Here is a 20,103-nt window from a genome sequence, read left to right on the forward strand (position 1 = left end):
TTAAGCCATCCTGGGATACTAATGTCTTTTTTTTTTTTGAAGGGGGAGGTTTAGTTTTTATTGGGTGATGATGGTAATGTTTATTGTTTTGGCTGCTGGTAATACTCTACAACAGTGTCTTAATTTTAGTATTTGATTCTGAGTCATTGGCTAAATTGTTTGACATTCTATATACTGTAAATGTTTATAGCTGAATAAATATACTGTAAAAAAAATTTCAATCAAGAGGAAAAAAAAAACTTAGTCTTTGTACTGCATAATGCTACTTGTAAATTGGATATTATTATTGTATATTGAAAGAGAGTTTGTCATGTGAAGTTGTAGTGTATTAATATTATAAGTGAATAAAAGTATATGAATTTAGAAACCTGACCAGAGAAAAAAAATCCATGATGTGTTGCAAACTTTTATGAGCCCATGCAGAAACTCGCTCACTCTTAAGGACACCTTTAACAATGGATTCACTCCGTTACCCCTGTAGTACTGCATTCACTTATAGCAGGATGGTTTTTCTTATTTATCCTGGTACTAATATCATGGGTCAAACTTAAGTTGTGTATGTTTACTTGGTTATATATTACAGTAGTTTTTATTCTGTAGTGAATTATTGAAGCGTACAGTATGTCGGAGTACAGTACATTAACATACGACAGTTAAAAGGGAGTGCAGATACTAGAAGTGAACCAAGGAAAAGCTTTTTGTTAATGAGTGGACAGCAGTTGTTGAGTATACCTGTACCACTAGTCAGGGACAGGTATGGTCAGTGGATAGACTGTTAAATACCCTGTACTGTATATAGATAGGTTGATAGATGGCTGTTGAATGTGTTGAGGATGAAAAACATGGTCATTACGGCCATTCTCTTGATCCAGGAAGTGTACAGCTCCAGTCTTGGTTAATTTTCAGCAGACAAGACTGTTCATATATACTGTACTGGTCAGAGTAAGGAGAACCATATGTGTCTAGTCTTCACTGCCAGTTAATGCAAAATAGACCCTATTTTACATATCTTGACATGTATTTCACAACATTTGAGTATGTCATATGTGTGGCATGATACCCAGACCCCAACAAAACTGTAAAACACGGAGGTAATGATATGTTTGCAATCTTTTTTTCAATCAGTTCAGTTCAGAAATGGCCACGTGGATTATATACAGCTTATTGAATGATTTATTGTCATTTGTGAGAGAGAGCTGTGTCGGGGAAGGATTTACTTTAGCGATTTAATGGGAATAGAACATGCAGTGTCTGCTCCTTGTTCATTGTTGTGTGTGTGGTCAGTTTCACTCTTGCTCCAGACAACCAAGTAAATAAGATTCTCTTGAACTGTTTATTGCGAGTGTAATCGTATGCAACAAGATTTAACCCAAGGAAGAAACTTAACTAAAACGTCTCAGTTCAAGATACAGTACGGAAGCTTTTACTCTGAAGCTGTGGAACAAGTTTTAAATACAGTATTGAAGAAAATATTTAAATTCAGGTAGAAAATTTCAAATTTGAGTTGAGCATTTATCTGGAAGAACATGGGAAGTGTGAATTAGACGTCTTCTTACACATAATCAGGATGGTAATTACGTTGCAGGTAGAGAATATAATCAGAGAGAGTCGTACACTTGTGCTTCATATTAGTGGTTAAGTTAATGAGTGTAGTCAGTTGTACGGGACACAGCATTGATAAAAAGTTACTAACAAAGGCAATTAATTTTTTCCTATATTAAATTTGATCCCAGGAATTATATTTTTTATTCCTACCAATGCTGTTCAGTAATTAACTATATAATTTGGATTTGTTGCTGATGTGCTTGTTGTCTGTCTAAATGTCTTGTCTATTAACATTTAATTTTCTTCATTAACTTCAGTTCTTCATCATATACAATATGTTGACTTAATCTCATACAGTATAAGGCTTTTTATTATAACCAGGAAGAAAGGTATTAATTTCTATTATGAGATCAGGAATGTTGGTGCTGTAATCTTAGCAAGGAAAATTGTTTCTCTGCACTGTATCCCATGCCTCTAGTATTATATAGAATTGATGAAGGATTTTTTACTCTGTAGGTAAAAGAAATTTATTGGTCCTAAAGCTGAAATTTTTAAGGCTGCACTTTGGCTGACACAAGATGAAATTGATTTCATTCATTAGCTTAATTTCTTTGTGAGGGATATTGAATAATAATAATTTTTGGCTTTTCTTTTGGATTAAGAATAATAATATCATTATGGTGAATTGTATATCAGGTGTTGCAGGCCTGGAAGTTCATGAAAGAGGCACTGTGATCAGATTTTATTTTTTTTAAGGTATTTTGGCCAGTCAGGGGAAAGTGCAATTCCAACCCTACTGCTTTTGTGGCCTCAACTTACCTTTTGAATTTGTGATAGTACAGTATAGCCATAAGTGATTTATGGGTAATCATATTGTCCTCCTGTGGTCAGGTTTGTGTTAGTGGACCTGTAATTGATCTGGTTGTTTAGGTTTTGGTGATTATGGTAACTTGGTTGTTGTAGAGATCTGGTAGTTTAGACTTTAATAACAAGAGTAATATGATTGTTATGGGTGTTATAGGGAATAGTTTGTTAAGGTTTTGATAACACTGGTAAGTTGGATCTCCTTAATATTAACCACCCTATAATGCTAACCTAACCTAACACACACTCACAGAGGTAGTGATCGAGTTTTTAACCATCAGGTGTAATAAGCAGGGGCTAATCTTCAGGTGAGCTGGTAATGTGCTGGTTATAGGGATCTGGAGGCTCAGGCTTTTATTAGAATTGATTGTTAAGATTTTGTTGATGTGTCACCAGTTGAGTTGCAACATTGTTATTGCTCGTTCAGATTGTAATAGGGTTATCATAGTGACCTGGTTCATGGCCAGATTTACCAGTATAGATGATGTTTGGAGTGGCTCAAATTGTTTATAGATATATTTATATTTTTTCTTCTTTAATAATAATAAAAATATTATTAATTTGACTGTAGTTAATCTGTAAACATATCAGTAATTGTTTCATCACTTGAAGTCATTGTATTTTGTCTTGATTGTTTCATGAGATATAGAAGATAAGTTAAGGCTCACTTACATACAGTTCAGATGAGAGTGTACCAGTGCTGTATGTTGTTAGTTAATAGTGTAAGGAGCTGGTCATTAAAGTTGTTACAGTGTGCTGGTAGTTCAGGTTTTGTATTGTAAGGATATTGAAATCTCTCTTTGGTTGCATGAGTCATCCCTGCTTCCTTTCTATACATCTGTCGATATGTTAGTTAAATTTTAAATTCATTATGATAACTTCAGTATTTCAGCCAGCCTATACGTTTGCTGAGCATTGTGTTGGAAAACTTAAGTCTTTTGAGTACTTCCATTGATATTTTACAGGAAGACCATCAATCACATATGGTGGTAATTTGATTGAACTTCTAAAGAAAAGAAAAATTAGTTACAGTGTAGAGTTTGATTGAGATGATTTGTTTTACAAGACACCACTCAAAGAATGCAACATCTTTACATGTGAAAAGAAGACTGGCTGGCAGTAGTCGCCTATTGGAACACTTTAAATGTTAAGAAGACATAGACGCAGCAAGTGTACATCATCACTTATATAAGCCTCTCGTACTAAGTGTCTGTGCTGTGTCTCCTCCCTGATGGCTGAAGTGTTTTGTCTTCATTTTATACACGTTTTATCAGTACTGACTCTCGTTGAATTTGGGATGTCGGTTGTCATTTTAACTCTTTTTCTGAGTCGTTTTATTTCTATATTTTTTACCATAATGCTGGAGGATATCAACCCCAGGCTAGAAATATTAGGTTGAGTATATTGTTGATGTGTGTGTGTACGTCTCTGATAGTAAATAACATGCTTCGGACTCTGCTTGGAAGTGGAGTATAACTTACTTCCGAGGGGTTGGAAGGCCAGGCTATTACCACCTGAGTTTTAGTCTTGTTGATCATTTGTACGTATATTTAGGATTTGTATGGTTAGTGAAAGTGATGATGTCAAAATATATAGCACTGTATACCATTTAGAATTCACTGACACTGGAAAGTAAATTTAAAACAAAATTGCCTTGACAAAGAAATATTATTTTTAGCAGATTATATTATTTCTTATGTCTAGGAATTGGATGTGGGTCACCCTAACATTTGCCAACAGCGACAATAGAAGTTTGAGTTGTATTAGAAGCTAAATATGAATGCAGTACCCCCAAAATTAAATGTAATGCTGTAATGTTTTGTGGCTGAATAGCAATACAGAGCTATTGATAAAATATAGTCAGGTCTTGCCTTTGAATTGAACTAGAAATAGTTCACTTTTTTTGCATATAGATTGGTATGCCAGAGATGAGTCTAGACATACCCAATATTGCATGGAATGGTGGGCAGGATGCTCAAACTCCACAACTATCTGGCTCACCATTGAACAAAATTTGATGAAGATTCACAAGTTGAGTGAGAGATACAGTGTTAGTTTGGTTAGCTCCAGATGTTGGTGCAGTAAATTCTTAGGATGTGTCCTGAGGTATCTGTATGAAAAATACAGTAGAATGTGGATGATTAAGATGTTATAAATCACTTTTATAGAAAGACAGAGTGAGGAATGTGTATGAAAATATTTAGAGGGTCAGACAGTGATGAATTATTTATTTCAAACTGTGGGAACAATTGTTAGAAACATTCTATTTGATGGTCATTCTGTTGCAAAACCAATCCCTTATCTTGCTCTTCCCAGATCATCATGCTTTGACTTACCCACCCCTTATTTCTCTATCTGATTTAAAGCAACACAACCACCTGATAAACACTGTCATATAATGGAACAAAAGGCCAACTACTGCAAGGAAATACTGTATGTGCTCAAGACCTTCAGTAATCACCTTTTGGCGGCTGAATTTTGTTAACTCCCTTGACCCTGGACTCTCCCCTGCTTTCTGGGCATGGGTGGAAAGAACTTGGTGAGCGGGACCCCTTGTTTAATGTCTGGTGAAGTGAAGGACTGTGAGATGCAGTACCTTACTTAGGGGTCGTAAAAGTGAAGGACTGTTGGAGGGAAGGGTGTCTTACTAATTTACTTATTCGATTAAGAAGTGAAGGATTCTGTGAAGAAACATAAGGATACAGTGGATGAGAAGAAATATTCTTAACCCAGTAAAGTACTTCACATTTGGATGAGTTGCTTATCTCTAAGAATGGACTGGGATGTATACCTCATGCAAAAGCAAATGTACATAATGCCTGCAAAACCAAACATTGACAGATACGGGAGGAAAACTTTGACATATAGGGAAGTAAATATGTGAAAAACCAGTGATATAAATAAACCAAGAAAAGAAAATATAATTAATTTTTGTGTTTATATAATGTCATACAGTATTGTGTGCAAACTTGGTTACTGTTTGTTATGGGATGGGTACAGTACTTAGTGTGTTTAGTAATGTGACAAGGGATTTGTCATGGAAGTGGAGGTTAGGGGCTGAGTGGTGTATCCTCTGGGCAGGGCGGGGAGGCGGCGGCTGGTGGGATGGCTGATGCTGATGGTCCCTCCCACAACAAGTTGGTGGACCTTCAAACAAACCTCGACAAGCAGGTAAAGCCACTGTCATCTCAACAAGTGTTCTATCATGTACTTGACACCTGGCACGTTCCCAGCACCTGAGCACACCAGATGTTCTCCTGTTTTTTTGCGACTCACTCCTCCACGTGTGCTGACGGCTGACCACTTTTGGCATGTACGGCTCTAGGTTCGTTAATACAGTACTCTTTTTTTTCCTGCCCACAATGCCATATTAAGAAACAGGATCTCTCAATAAATATTAATGTGATCAGTAAGCAATTCAAGTAACCACTTAAAATTTACTCCCATAATTTTATTTCAATACATATGCAAGGAAACCCAGTAGCTAATGTGAAAAAAAAATTAATTGGAAAACAAGACCCATATGTGAAACAAAAAATTAATTGGCAAAAAAAAAAAAGAAGAAAACAGGCATAGATGGTGCAAAAAATCTAATTGGTTATTAACAAAGACGCTTAAATTATACAAAAATATAGACATTGGTAAAAAAAAAAGAGGCAAGTGAAGCAGCCGTCAGTCTCACCTCAGCTTGTGCTTATTCTGCGTTGTAGCGACTACTGTACTCTGCTGCTTAAACTGCTGCTGGTGCTACCAATCCTTATTGCTGCTGTGGGGACATTGTAATGCTATTGCAGAGCTTCCTTTGTGCAATAATATGCCTAAACTTGATAGTGCAAATGACAGCCTAATCATGCTGCCCCAGGCTCACTCATTCCCGGGAAAACTTAGTCCTCTCTGGAAGTTTATCTGATTATGGTGTTAATTTACTGTATACAGAATGTTTCCTACAGTTTTAACAGTAATAATACTGATATAGCAATGCATGCAGTGACATAACGCCATCTTGTTTCATGTTTTATTCTGTGATTATATGATAACTGTTGTGCATTTTTACTTGGCTATATGTGAAGGCAAATTTTTTTTATGAAGATCATAGTAAATATAAGTTTGGTAATGTCTTTTACTGTTATGAATTGTTTCTTTGGTTTCTGTGTTCTCCTCGAGCCACAGATATTGAAAAAGCTGCACGGACATGTTATAGAAAGCTACCATTTGAACTTTTGGTCTTGGCCACATTATCATTGCATACACAAACTTTCTGGTAACCCTGGTTCTGTGAAGTGTGTCATTAGTAAAGAATCTGGTACAGTACTTGTTAATGGCACAGTGACACTTATCCCAAAACTTGTACAGTACTGTACTTGTGTAGTTAAGTGTACAGTAATTAGTCTGCTAGGTGTAGTGGATGTGTTCTCACCATATGACTCCAGTATATCACGTAGATTGTTACTCTAGTCGGTGAAATTTACAACTGCATAAACCATCTAACTAGATATATCGTGTTGCTTGATGAAACTGGATGTATTCTCCACAGTACTGTAGTTACTCCCTATTCCAGGATACTTGTTGTTATCCTTTAGAGAACCTCATAAAGTTTTTCATAGTTTTACAGCCAGGGTATGTAAGATTACTGCAACTTTATTTTCAGCTAGAAGGCGGACATAATGCACTGCTTGGATGAGAAGTACAGTAGGGGTAGACTGAGGTGAGGAAGGTAAATGGAGTCTGTGTTGATGAGTGTAAACTAATCAGCTTAAAAACTATTCTGGCTTTAATTGAATCCTGAAATAATTAATGTTTGGAGAGTTGGGGGGGGGGGACTACACCAAGACGACTACTGAAAAGTTGTGGAAAATTTCGCAAGATTATTGTTGGTGAGATAATTTGGAGAAGATGGTATTTGTGACTGCCCCTTGAGGAACACGGCAGTAGTTAGGTTGTAAGATTATACCAGTGAGGCCATAGACACAATAATTAGGATTTGTTAAGGAAGTGAACTGATCAAAATGACATTATTGATGCTACTGCTGTCAGTGTTGCTGTCTTCCCCATCGGAAATGTGATACTGTACCTGTGTCTCACCTTCCACAGTACTCCTCACAGGTGAGACCAGAGTGATGGTGTAATATATTTTCTGGCAGTAATAGTAATAAAATCACACAAAAAGAACAGTATAGCAACATACTGGAACAGCAGTGAATTATGGGGAAGGCTGGCATGTTGAGAGCCTCTTTACATTGTGAACATGACATAATTTATCTCAGTACAGCATATCGTTGTGAGTGAGACATGATCGTACGATTTTGTCCATTCTCCTAACAAATGCTTCACCTGCCCTCCCTTAAAGCTAAGTTTAGTTTTAACATTCTAACTGTGCAGTGGCAAGAGATGTGTTAATATAACTTGATAGATTTAAGTACCATAACTTGATCGTGTGTTGTGTACACTTTTGTTTTGCTCCATTTTTCTTTGGCTAGTTACCCATAAAAAGCTCCTGATGTTTTTAAAATTTACAGTATAAGTTGTGCCATTATAAGATTCACCCAGGAAACTAAATGGCAATAATCGTGTATGTGTAAAGCTTTCCTTGTGTGTGTGTGGGTCGTTTTACTTGTATGCACACAGAAACAAGACTGAGCATTGTATTAGTCATTGGGTGCATTGAAACTCATGTACAGGCCAGAAAAAGCCAGTGACAGTAGATCAGCCAATTATGAAAAGTGAACAAAATTTTTTTTTACAGCATTTTCTGTTAAGAGCAAACAAAGTTGCTTTCATTGGTACCAGATATCAAAATAAAGTAGTTTATGTTTAATTTGGCGGGGGGTGTCTCCCAGGTTAGGAAGTTAGGTTAGGTTCTATGGTGGGAGGGGAGGGGGTCAAATTCAAATAAACCACGCCAAATACCATGGGAAAAACTTAGATTTCTGGTCAAAAACCAATTGGTAGTGAAACTGCAATTTTATTGATACTAGATAGTTTATTATGGTACAGGGGGTAAGACTGTAGTACAGTACTCGAGTGTTAATTGACAATATATTATGTTATTTTTTTGTTTATCTTTGATGTTGAAATAGTTAAACATGTGGAGGTGTTTGGCAGCTTAAGTGTGTGGGAAGAAGTTGCTGACGTACAGTAGCCTGAATGGGGATGTTGAAAATGGGATGGATCACGGATGACATTAAAATATATATCACTTTACCAATGAGTATTTCCAGGGTTGTTTGCCCATTGATTTTTATCCTCTGAATCTTATGAAAACTTAATAATGCATCTCCAATTATTTCAGCAATATTACTTTATTAATCACATTTTTCATTCATACCTTTAATACCACACCAGTTGTCTATCAGTATTGGACTTCCTTAAAAATCATAGACTCTCACATTTTGTTAATTTTGTTATGGTTTATCCTAGAACAAGAACTCTAAAACACATACTTTGGATAGATAATAATTAATGAACATAGGAGGTAGGAAGTGGTGCACAACTCACACCATTTAATAGGTTAGGTGGGTGAATATGGTAACACTCTTTCATGTCCGTCCTCAGGTGAGACTTGGAAACATCACTTGCGTGCTAAAAATGTAATAACTGATTTGTAATTTTTATTTATACTGTATACTGTATGTGTAAGAAATTTTAATTTGAAAGAAAGTGAATAAACAAGAGATTTGAAGACTGTTGTGTGTCTATGTTCTCTTATGTTTGTTATAACATGAAGCAGGGAAGGAGGAGCCATGTGTTTCTCTCTCCACAAACCTCAGCACTGATGGCACATTTAGCGACAAAAGTTTGTAGTGTGGTGTTTGTAGAATGAAATTCCCCCCTCTTCGTAGGGTTACCAACCAATTGCCATGTCTTCTTTCTGCCGTTGGTTAGTGACATTTGGACAGTACGATACATCTCTTTGGTGTTTCCTTTATTGTACTGTATTAAGAAAATATAGTTCTCTTCTAGTATTTTTCAGATGGCTTGTAAGTGTCTTGGTGTCTTATTGTTCTAGTACAGTAGTTGAGACAGTGCTTGAAATAGAAGTTAGTTGATATACTGTATAGTCTGACAGCACTGCATAAACACTCTTATTGTCAGAATAACTCATGTTGTCAAGATAGTAAACTTTTTTTTTAGCTTTCTTTTTTAATGAAGGTTCGTAAAAAATTATAGATGGTGGATGTGACCTTAAGAAAAACTGAAACATGAACCTCTTAATTGCTTTTATGTTATCACATCATCTGGGTACAGGAAACAAGTTGTCCCCTTGAAGGTGTAGATACAGTACTTGGGATTTATGAGTAGTACCTGTGTAAATCTTTTTTCTTCTTCAAGGAAAGTATGTCAGGTGAAGCCAGGTACTCCTCCTCCAACATACAAACGAGAACATTACATTACGGCCAAAATTGAGATCTGTTGTGTATTTTCTGAGCATATCACAGAACAGTACACTTGATAATATAGAAGATAATGCATAGAAACAAATTCATTATATACTGTACAAACAATTTCATTACTGTCATTATAATTTCTTTTGGGTCATGAAACCAAAGATGTGACTGTTAGTGTGGGCATGCCTTAAGGTACTTTACTGTACATAGGAAATAGATATATAGACTAGTTGGAATCCTTGCAGCACCTTGCAGATTAGATGGTGCAGTATCATCTTGAAGACTGTACGGTATATGTATATATTTAAGATTTATTGAATACTGTATAAGGAAGAATGAAATCAGGGTGTGTGAACAAACATCTCTGGTCCAAAATGCTACATGGCTTATCTTGACTCCATCATCACTTGCTGTAAAAGGATTATCATGCAATGGCATTTAGCGAATATGGAAGTTGTATATTTGTAATGTTTGGATATTTTGATAATAGCCATTGTTCAACCCTTTTATGGAATCTGATGGTGGGTTCAAGATAGTCTCAGAATTTTTTTGGAATGAAGATAATGTTGTGGTAAAGCTCTTTCTTTCCTCAATGTTGGTCTTATTATGAAAGTTCTTCAACTTTTATTTTGAAAGCTCCCAGTTGGAATTCTTGAATCCATAGTCCCTCTCAACTATGACATAGAGCTTTTCAAAAGTAAGGGATACTCAGGTTTTTCCTTAGCTTTAGCTATTATTTTAATAACTTTAGTTGGTAATTTTTTTTTGGGGGGGGGGGGTACTTACTGTACACTTGCTACAAAAAGAATCTGCAAAATTTTTGCTAGACAATATGACACAACAGATGAAGGTTTTCGACAACCCTATCGAGACAACAAGAGTCGCAGTGTTCATTTTGACATCCATTGGACCCCACCTGGTAGATACCTTCTGTAGTGAGTGTACATAGTTGATGAGATTTTGTGTATGAGAAAAAATAGAAGGGGTTAGATTAAGATAAAAACAAATTACTTTTATTTTGGCTCAAAGTAAAAGCTGGAAATACCTGTAGTACAGTTAGTGAAAAAATGAATAAAACATAATTCAGATGGGGGAGTGTGGCGAGTGACCCGTCGTCTAACACCACCTCATCTGTGTGTCATCCTAACACCACTTATCATAATTGGACCAGCTAATTAAAAGAAGAAAAAGAGCTTATCTAACTCTAAAGTGGTTTTTTATCTCATAATTCGGCTTCAAAATGTAATTAATGAAATATTAAGATGCTCATTTATTCTTTCTGCTTCTGTCTGATGCTGTGATGAAGTGAAGTCTGCATTTGACACTTATCTTCCCTCCTCTGCATATTGTTTGAGGGTTTTAATCTCTTACTCTTGCCTGAATGATTATATATTTATACAGTATTTACACTCTACGGTACACATATCCTGTACAGTATTGTGTATATACGGTATATTTTATTTATTTATTTTTTTTGCTGCAATATCCTCTTCCTTATCTTACTCTTTTATCAATATTATTTGATTTATCTGTCCAGTATACTGTATATAATCTCTCTCTCTCTCTCTCTCTCTCTCTCTCTCTCTCTCTGTCTCTGTCTCTGTCTCTGTCTCTCTCTGTCTCTCTCTCTCTCTGTCTCTCTTGTTCTTTCCATAATATTCTTGTAGCTTTTGTTTGTCTCATTCTCAAAAATATAATATTTCATCTACAACTATTGTCATTTAATAAGTCCTGATATATCTCCCCCTTAAGTATTATTTGTATGCTTATTAAATTATTCTCTGTCTTCATTTCTACCTTATTCTCTATTATGTGTGTAATTTATATATATATTTTTTCTATATGTATATTTGGTTGAAGATTGTTTTAATTTCATTTTGGTTTACATCTGATAAATATTTACTTAGTGGTCTTTTGTTTTTCCTTCATATCTTGTTTTGTTACTGCTTATTCGTTGTCTTTCGATATAGTGAAGATGTTAATTGCCTTCTTGCGACTTATTTTACTTTTTTTCCTCTTCATTCGAGTGTTGTGATTTCGACTGTCAGGTCAGTGTCTTATCTTTTGTTGTGTCCATTGAATTGTTGGTAAGTTGTGAGAACACCACTACCACCAGAAGGAGTTGACCTTTTTCATTCATTTTTTCCACAGATGTTCTTATCATTATAGTAAGTATTTTAAAAGAGAAGAAAACATTTTATTTCAATTGTAAGTGTATTTTATATTATTATTTTGTTTTTCTCTATGATCATAAATCACCTGTAGTGGGAAGGGAAACTGTGGGGTGTAAAACTGATTACATGACAGTAAAATGAGATCTACGTGCTTTGCATACGAAGAAATGGTAAATTTGCGTAAGTGGGCCCAACTCAATTTCTTAATTAAAAATACGCTTTGGTAAATTTGCAGCAGTTCACACAACTCTGTTAGAAAGTCAAAACTCTTTTTTTCTAGTGTATTTTTGTGTGTTTTGATTGGTTCTGACCTTGATTTCCATCGGGAATTGCCTGTTTTTTAGTTATTGGCGGTTTTGGTAGAGGCATTTTCCGACAAATATCATGGCCAAGCGAATACAAAATACACCAAAAAACACTTGAAAAACATATAAACCGAACCTTATTTTGGATGACCTAACTAACCTAACCTGAGTTAGGGCCGTCTCGTACCCAAGACAACTCGTACCCAAGATAAATCGTACCCAACTCGCGAGATAAGTTGTTCTCAAGATTACTTACACCCAATTCAAGAGATAATCCCTACCTATTAGTATATATACCATGCATTTTAGCTTTATCTATGATTACAAAAAAAGATGATGTAAATCTTGAAGGAAAGTGCAGTGAAATAGGGAAATGTAATGCAGGCTTTAAAATGGTTACATCTCATTACATAAGTATGTTATTCCATCACACAAACATTGCACTAGAAGTACATATTTCACACTATGTGGTTTAGAATAACTTTATTGCAATTGACAGATTTCAGGCTAATAGATTTGGCAGTTTCAATTTATAAACTGGGCGATGTAAACGTTTAAAATGGTCATAAGTCAACAAAATATAGACATGCATAAAAACGTAACGATACGTGTCACCCAATATTCACACTCTTCCTATTTAGAAAGAGAGAGAGAGAGAGAGAGCAGACGTATTTAATCTTAATTTGTTAAGATTGTTTACAACCCACCCTCTTGGTCTGAGTGTACTCTCATAATCTACACCGTGATGCTTCAGCAAAGTTGCTTTCATTGGTACCAAATATCAAAATAAGTATAGTGTGTACTAGGAAGTTAGGTAAGGTTAGGTAGGATTGTTTGGTTGGTTGGTTAGGTCAGGTTCTAATGGGTTCTGTGTATTTTCTTATCATTTTTATTACTAACTATCATTGAAAGAACATTTGTAAAAAAACAAGAATGAAATCAAATGACTCCTTTTGGTTGTATTTCTGTTCTCAGACATTACTGAATTGATGATCTTTTATTACTGTATTCTTTGTCTCACATCTTCCATCTTTTTATCATAGTATTTTCTTGGGTTTTCTCCTCCTCTTCCTCTCCACTGCCAAGGTATTATTTTGCCTACCTTATACTTTTTGCTGATCTTATCCCACCTCCTCTACCTCATTTTCTCCTCCTTCCTCTCTCCCTCCAGCTTCCTCTTAATTTGTGTGTAATGTCCAATACATTTCACCTGTATGGCATTTCTATTTATTTAGTTACATCTCGACGTAAGAAAACATGATACTGTACATGATTGAAAAATATATATACATTCTAATTCTTGACGGCTATCAGACAGCAGAACTAAACGCAGCAAGAGAGCGAGTGCGTGAGCTCCAGAACCGGCTACAGGAGCTCGAGGATAACTTACAAGTCACACAGAAGGAGTTGGTGAAGGCTCAGGAGATCAACTCACGTCTTCAGAGAGACCTCAAGGTACTGTACTGTAATCCATGAATATAATTATTTTGATACTGTACCTTCCTGCCCAAGTAAACTTCTTAACTAAAATAATCTTGGTTATGTAGATCATGCAACATTTCTTATATCGATTTGGCCCTCTTTAAGACTCATTTCACTCTAGTATAGATTAATATTGATATTAAATTTATACTTCTAATTGTTTTCTATGGAGTTTTACTTTATGACTGTACTGTACGTATGTATATGTTGTTACAGGAGAATGTAGCCCAGAAGGAAGACCAAGAGGAACGTATTGCCACACTAGAGAAGAGATACCTGAATGCACAGAGAGAGTCGACCTCCTTACACGACCTTAATGAAAAGCTGGAAGAGGAACTGAAAAACAAGGAGGCGCAGTATAAAGTAAGTTAATGTGCTGTATACCTGGTGATGGATGATGATGATGATGGATGGTGATGGGTGATGATGATGATGATGATGATGATGATGATGATGATGATGATGATGATGATGATGATGATGATGATGATGATGATGATGATGATGATGTTGATAGATAAAGAAAATTAAGAATGGTTTGGTAAATTGCACTCCATGGGTGGTTTTGTATCGTTGTAGACCAGAGGCTTTTAGCCTTGTGTTAAGTCACCCCTTAAGGATCGCTAACATAATCTGAGTACCTTATAAATACATATATTATAATCACCCATTTGATTTGTTGGAACACCTGAATATTAGACACCCCATCTTATTTCACCTGATGATTAAACATCCAAATGCTAACCTAACCTAACCTACAAAAACTTAACCATACCTAACCTAACTTAATCCCCCTCCAAGGTAGAATGACAGTGTTTAATCAACAGGTGAAATAAGTTAGGGTGCCTAATCTTCAGGTGATCTGATGTGTGTGTGTGAGAGGGGAGTAACTGAGAATATGTTTATTCATATTTATTCATTTAGTAATATTTAAACCTTGGTCATTGTATAACACCCTGTTGGCTGTCAGTCACCGATTCTGGAACAAGAGACTAGATGTACAGTGCAGTATTAAGTCTTTCCCAAGATGACAGATATACAGTGTACAGTGCTCTGCACCAATTGTTCCGGCTAACGGGGAGTTAGTCAGAACAATTGGTGCAGAGCACTTATGGGAATGAGAGATTTCCAAGTAACGAGACGACTCTCTCAAAGCCGGAAAACTATCCCTCATCCCTGGAATTTTCCGGGTATCGGGATTTTTTTTATTATTATTATTTTCCGGAAAATGTGCCCTCAGAAAATTTTAATTCCAACTATCGGAGAGTTCCGGGTTTGAGGGATTCCGGCTAAGGGTGATATTACTGTATTATGCTTATGAGAGTTGAAGTAGTGAATGATGATAAAAGTAATGTGTTCCTCTTGTTCTCCTGAATGGTGTGTTAACATGTTTCTCTTATGGTCCACAGCTTCAAGAGGACAAGATTCGAGCCTTGCAAGAGAAGGTTGAACTGAGTGAGCAGAAGCTGGCTCAGTACGCCAAGTTACCCGACGTAGAACAAGAGTTGAAGCAGAGGATGGAGGCCCTGCACCAGGTGAGGGAGATGATACAGCATATTATTACCTCTTACTTCTTTTACATTTTTTATTATTAGTTCCAGACTAAACAACAAATATGAATCATCCATCTGACTCTTATTAATTATTACTATAAAACATAAGTTATAAACATTTTCTGCTAAATTAAATTGTATAATTTATTTAATAATGTAATGCTACTTTTATTTTGAAATTAGAAATTTTTATCCAATATATACTGTATATATATATATATATATATATATATATATATATATATATATATATATACAAGTGTATGTGCATGAGTTGTATTTACTTTTGTGTTATTATTTAAGACTTGCACCACATATAGTAAGAAACTCTTATGGAGGTCCGTCTGACCTCCTAAATTTTATTTGCACATTTTTTCTTAGTACTGTACTAGAGTTATCTGAAATTATTTTGCTGAAATTTGTTTTTATTGATACAGTATATTGATAAAATTTTGTTAGTTTATTGTGTCACTTAATTTAATAATAAAACGGTTTAAGATCACATGAGAGACCGTGACAGTTTTATAATAAGAGTCACTTAATAAACATGGTAAAATTGTATAAACTCATCTGTGCTAATCTTTTAAGTTTTTCCAAGTATCACCATGGATAGTACTACAGATTTATTGTTTTATGTAATAATACTGTACTTGAACACTCAAAATTAATGTCACTAATACATATAAAGTTTATATACTGAAATGCTAAGAGAATATACTCACATGATGCAATATATTTCCTCTTAACATGCATTAGTTATAAAGCTAAGATCTTTCTCTACCCCCATTCTCATATCACACCAGAAGTCCCTCTCTCCGCAGGTACAAGAAAAACACGGCAGTGCTGAGGATCGCATACAACGCTTAGAGAACCAGCTAGATGAGAAAGGAGCCGAGCTTCTGCGGCTAAATCAGCGCCTTAAGATGAACGAAGAGCACAACTCCAGATTATCAGCCACTGTTGATAAATTATTGCAAGGTCAGTTTCCTTGACCCATGATTAGTGCAGTATTAATATTTAGTAAGTTATGAATGATTGCTGAAATAAAGTGTATAACTGACATGATTAGTGAGAGAGAGAGAAGGGAAGACAAGGGTGAGGGAGGTAGTAGATGGGACAACGATGTGTTGCAAAGTGCTATAACAGTAATATTGTACACAAATCATATTTCCATAAAGATGAGCTTTAAATAAGTCCACATGTGTCTGTAATCATATACCTCTGAAAATGGTTACTTTGGGAAGTTACCAGTATGTAAGGGAGTGTTAGGGAAGTACAGCAGCAGATAAAACTCCCTGGACCCTTGACAGTACCTGGCATTTAAATACTTGGGGAGCATTAGGTGAGGGGGATTGGAATTTTAACATACAGTATTTTCTAAGATCTTTTGTTGTACTGTATTAACCCTCTGGCTATGGGAAGTTTCCCTTAGCTGAATAAAATAGTCTGGTGGTACCTATGGTAGCTAGAATAAAATGATAAAGTGCAGGAATTGTATCACATGGGTTAATAAGTGATCCATAAATGTTTGTTTATGGAATTTATAGGCCTTCATACATTTAGTTGGTCATATTTTGCTTAATATTATTTGTGTGTTGCAGAGTCTAACGAGAGGTTGCAGGTGCACTTGAAGGAGAGAATGCATGCCTTGGAGGAAAAGAATGCTCTCACAGCTGAACTGGAGAGAACGAGAAAGTTCCTAGAAGATTCCTCTCAAGAAAAAGTATGCAGAAATTTTTAGATTTAAGTGCTTCATGAATGCTGCTAAAAGCAAACAAATATACTCAATAGCAAGAGACTAAAGTAAATACCAAATACTTAGTTAAGGAATATTAGGGCAGAGCCTTTCAGTGCTATTCAAGGTTTTATATCCTAACTGATACAGTACTTATAATGCCATAAATAATAGAACATAATCCTTCCACATTAATTAAGTTTACAAAGTGTCCCAAATTTGGTGTGTAATTTTTAAGTTTTCTGTTTGAGTTGAACCATGCTTAAGATGCTTACTTGGCATGTGTGTCATTAATGTAGTTAAACACATCTTGGTCTTTGGACTGTTTATTTCATCAGAACATTAGTCACCCTAATGGATGAAGGGAGTTCCTGTAGGTGTGCACTATCCCAGCTAACCAAGGCATAGTGGGAACAGTCATACAATAGTGATAAAATAAGTGGAATTTTTTTTTATTATTTTAAGCATCACTTTATGAGGTCTGTTTCTCATGAAAATTTTGAACAAATGGCTTGCCCAGAGTTAATTATTAAGTACAGGTACTTCTATTAGATTATCAACAGAATTTTTTTGTTTATAGAATTTGAGCTGCCAGTATTTCTTAGTAATTAATACAGTAAAGGAGATTTCCATTGGTATTACTAAAGTAAATATGTTTTGTAACTAATCATGCAATAGGAACGAATTCAACAAGACCTGGAAAATCTGAAGTCAGAGATGGAGAGCCTCTTTCAACAAGGCCTTGTTCGGTAAGTCATTTCAGAGGTGTGAATGAATTCCATTTGGCTTCCAGTCCTTATTCTCTCAAAAAGCACCTCTCCAGGTCTACCCAGCTGTACCAATCAGTGCACGTTTCGAGCCCCGAGCACTTGTCGTTGGTCAGTGATGAATCCATCTGCACACAACTTGAACCTCTGCTTGCCTGACAGCTTGGAGTCTACAGACTACGATTTCTCTTGTTTATTATTTCCCTTTTGCTGTATATGTTGGCTTGATGTATTTCTTTTAAATATTTTTATTTTTTTATACATTTTCTATTTGCTACAGAGTGAAATATTGAAAGAATTGTCAAGACGGCAACTTGAAGCAGAACAACTGAAGCAACAAATGTTGCAACAAGAGATAGCCTTCAATATAAAACAAACTGAAGCATTAACAAGGTAATGATGCATAAATAGCAGTAATAATGCAGCATATTCAGTTAGTACAGTATCACCCGGTGGTGTTAGGTGGCACTAGTGAGTTTGTGACGTGTTACCTAACCTGTGGTTGATGCATATTTAGAACTCTGTAACATTTAAAAGTAACAAACTCCTTTATTTTCTGTAACATAACCCCTAACATTTCCTTATACAGTACTTGTATTTAAACTAACCGTAACCTATATGCTCTCTATGTAGTACAATATAAATCTTTCTTGAAGTCTATGTTAGGGAAGGCAGGGAGTGGTTTATGTGGCTATTTATTTTTTAAAAATATTTCATCAATGCTTAAGAAATTTTAGTTACCGTTAATGTTTAAAGAAGGACAAGGAAGTATAAATGAAATGATTAATAGTGATTCTTTTTTCACATGGTGGAGAATTGGTTGTACCTTCAATATTGGTTTATTCCTCCCATTTTTTTCGCCGCTGTTGTTTACGGCTGCTAACGTCTTTTACTGGATATTTCCCAGCCTATGTACTCCTGTAAATGGTAAGCCACAGACATTCAATATTATATCTCTTGGAGTGTAGCGACAAGTGGCTGCAACCTTCTCAAGAGTGAAACAGGTTCTCTGATCAACTGAGTTCATATGTTGTCTATCCATACTCCTGGAATTTAAATATATCCCCCAAAAAGGGCCCACTGTCTGCCTCGAGCCAGTGTAGTATGTGACGCTATAATTTTGGCTTGCCCACCTGCACGCTTATCATTCATTAGAGCCTCCTTGCCATATGCCTGTATCAGTTTAAGTATCTTTTTTTCTTATCTTTTCTCCTCTTCTCTTTTATCTCTTCTCTGCTTGAGTTAATATATTCAGTGAGCATAATAGTTGTGAAAGAATGTAGAGCAAAATCTGCTTTGTAATGATGGCTTTACTTGCAAACAGTCTTAAGCAGTGATGGACTTGCTTCACATCAGGGGAGTCTTTTGTTGCAGTGTGTGACTATGGTGCTGGATATTTTGCCTCCTGAAATTATATGCAGAGACTTCTTTTTATTTTATTATTATTTTTCGAGCATAGACCTTACGTTTCTCCATTATTTACTTTTATGCACAAACTGCACTATTCTCTTCATCTGTCAACCATTCTCCACTCCAAACCTTAGTAAAGTAAGTAAGATGAAGTACATCAAAACTTCCTCTTTACCTAAGTATTTCACAGCTATTCTCTTATTTGTATCCTAAACAGATTGACTTACAGACTTATGACAGATCCTCGAGAGATTAATCTTCCACTAAACTGCTGCATGTGTAATATTCATTGGGTCACACCATCTATTGAGAAGCTCTTGTTGGAAGTTGAGTCAAGTTGAAAATCGAGTCGAGTTGCAACTTCTCTGGAGTCTTTGCTGTTCTCTGATACACGTGTTAGTTAACCACTGAGCTCACAACAAGACAAACTAAAAAACTCATTAAATGGTCCAGTAAAATTATCAATGTGAACACTTTCAACAGATACCAGTAGGAGGTTATAAATTTTCAAAATATGTTTTACTGGTAGAAAAACAAATGAAGAAATACTAACACTGGCTAGAGCAAAGAGAAAATGCTGGAGAGTTAGAGAGCAATGGAGATGAGATGTCTTAGCTATATGATATACAAGTGAAGAGATAGTAACAGGTATACTTTAGAGATGGAAGGGTCAGGGGAAGGCAGAGACTGAGATGATTGATTGAATTCAAAAGCTGTTGTCCACTGATAGATACAACATCAGGGGGAATTGGTAAAAAAACATTGGATTGATGGGCTGTGGTTGCCAGCCCTAAGACCCAGGGATGGCATCTTGATTAATTTATGGATGGCTCTTCACAAGCTCTGAAGATTAAAATTACTTCCTCTCAGGATTGCTATTCCT

At 35.7% G+C, this 20,103-nt stretch overlaps 1 protein-coding gene across 17 annotated transcripts in view; it reads left to right on the top strand.

The window, feature by feature from the left end:
* LOC121876871 (liprin-alpha-4-like) overlaps positions 1 to 20,103 on the top strand; it is a 126,069-nt gene that overhangs the window by 65,339 nt on the left and 40,627 nt on the right. For 10 of the 17 annotated variants that reach the window (XM_042382374.1, XM_042382378.1, XM_042382380.1 and 7 more), the window contains exons 6-12: positions 5,491 to 5,580; positions 13,588 to 13,728; positions 13,972 to 14,118; positions 15,165 to 15,290; positions 16,112 to 16,286; positions 16,910 to 17,031; positions 18,091 to 18,203. In XM_042382374.1, coding sequence (XP_042238308.1) covers positions 5,491 to 5,580; positions 13,588 to 13,728; positions 13,972 to 14,118; positions 15,165 to 15,290; positions 16,112 to 16,286; positions 16,910 to 17,031; positions 18,091 to 18,203 — 914 coding nt within the window. Of the gene's footprint in view, positions 1 to 5,490; positions 5,581 to 13,587; positions 13,729 to 13,971; positions 14,119 to 15,164; positions 15,291 to 16,111; positions 16,287 to 16,909; positions 17,032 to 17,721; positions 17,793 to 18,090; positions 18,204 to 20,103 lie in introns of all 17 variants that reach the window. The other 7 variants (XM_042382379.1, XM_042382392.1, XM_042382393.1 and 4 more) reach the window with 5 other exon arrangements.

Source organism: Homarus americanus, unplaced genomic scaffold, assembly GCF_018991925.1.
Source record: "Homarus americanus isolate GMGI-L3 unplaced genomic scaffold, GMGI_Hamer_2.0 scaffold50281, whole genome shotgun sequence".
NCBI classification, from domain to species: domain Eukaryota; kingdom Metazoa; phylum Arthropoda; class Malacostraca; order Decapoda; family Nephropidae; genus Homarus; species Homarus americanus.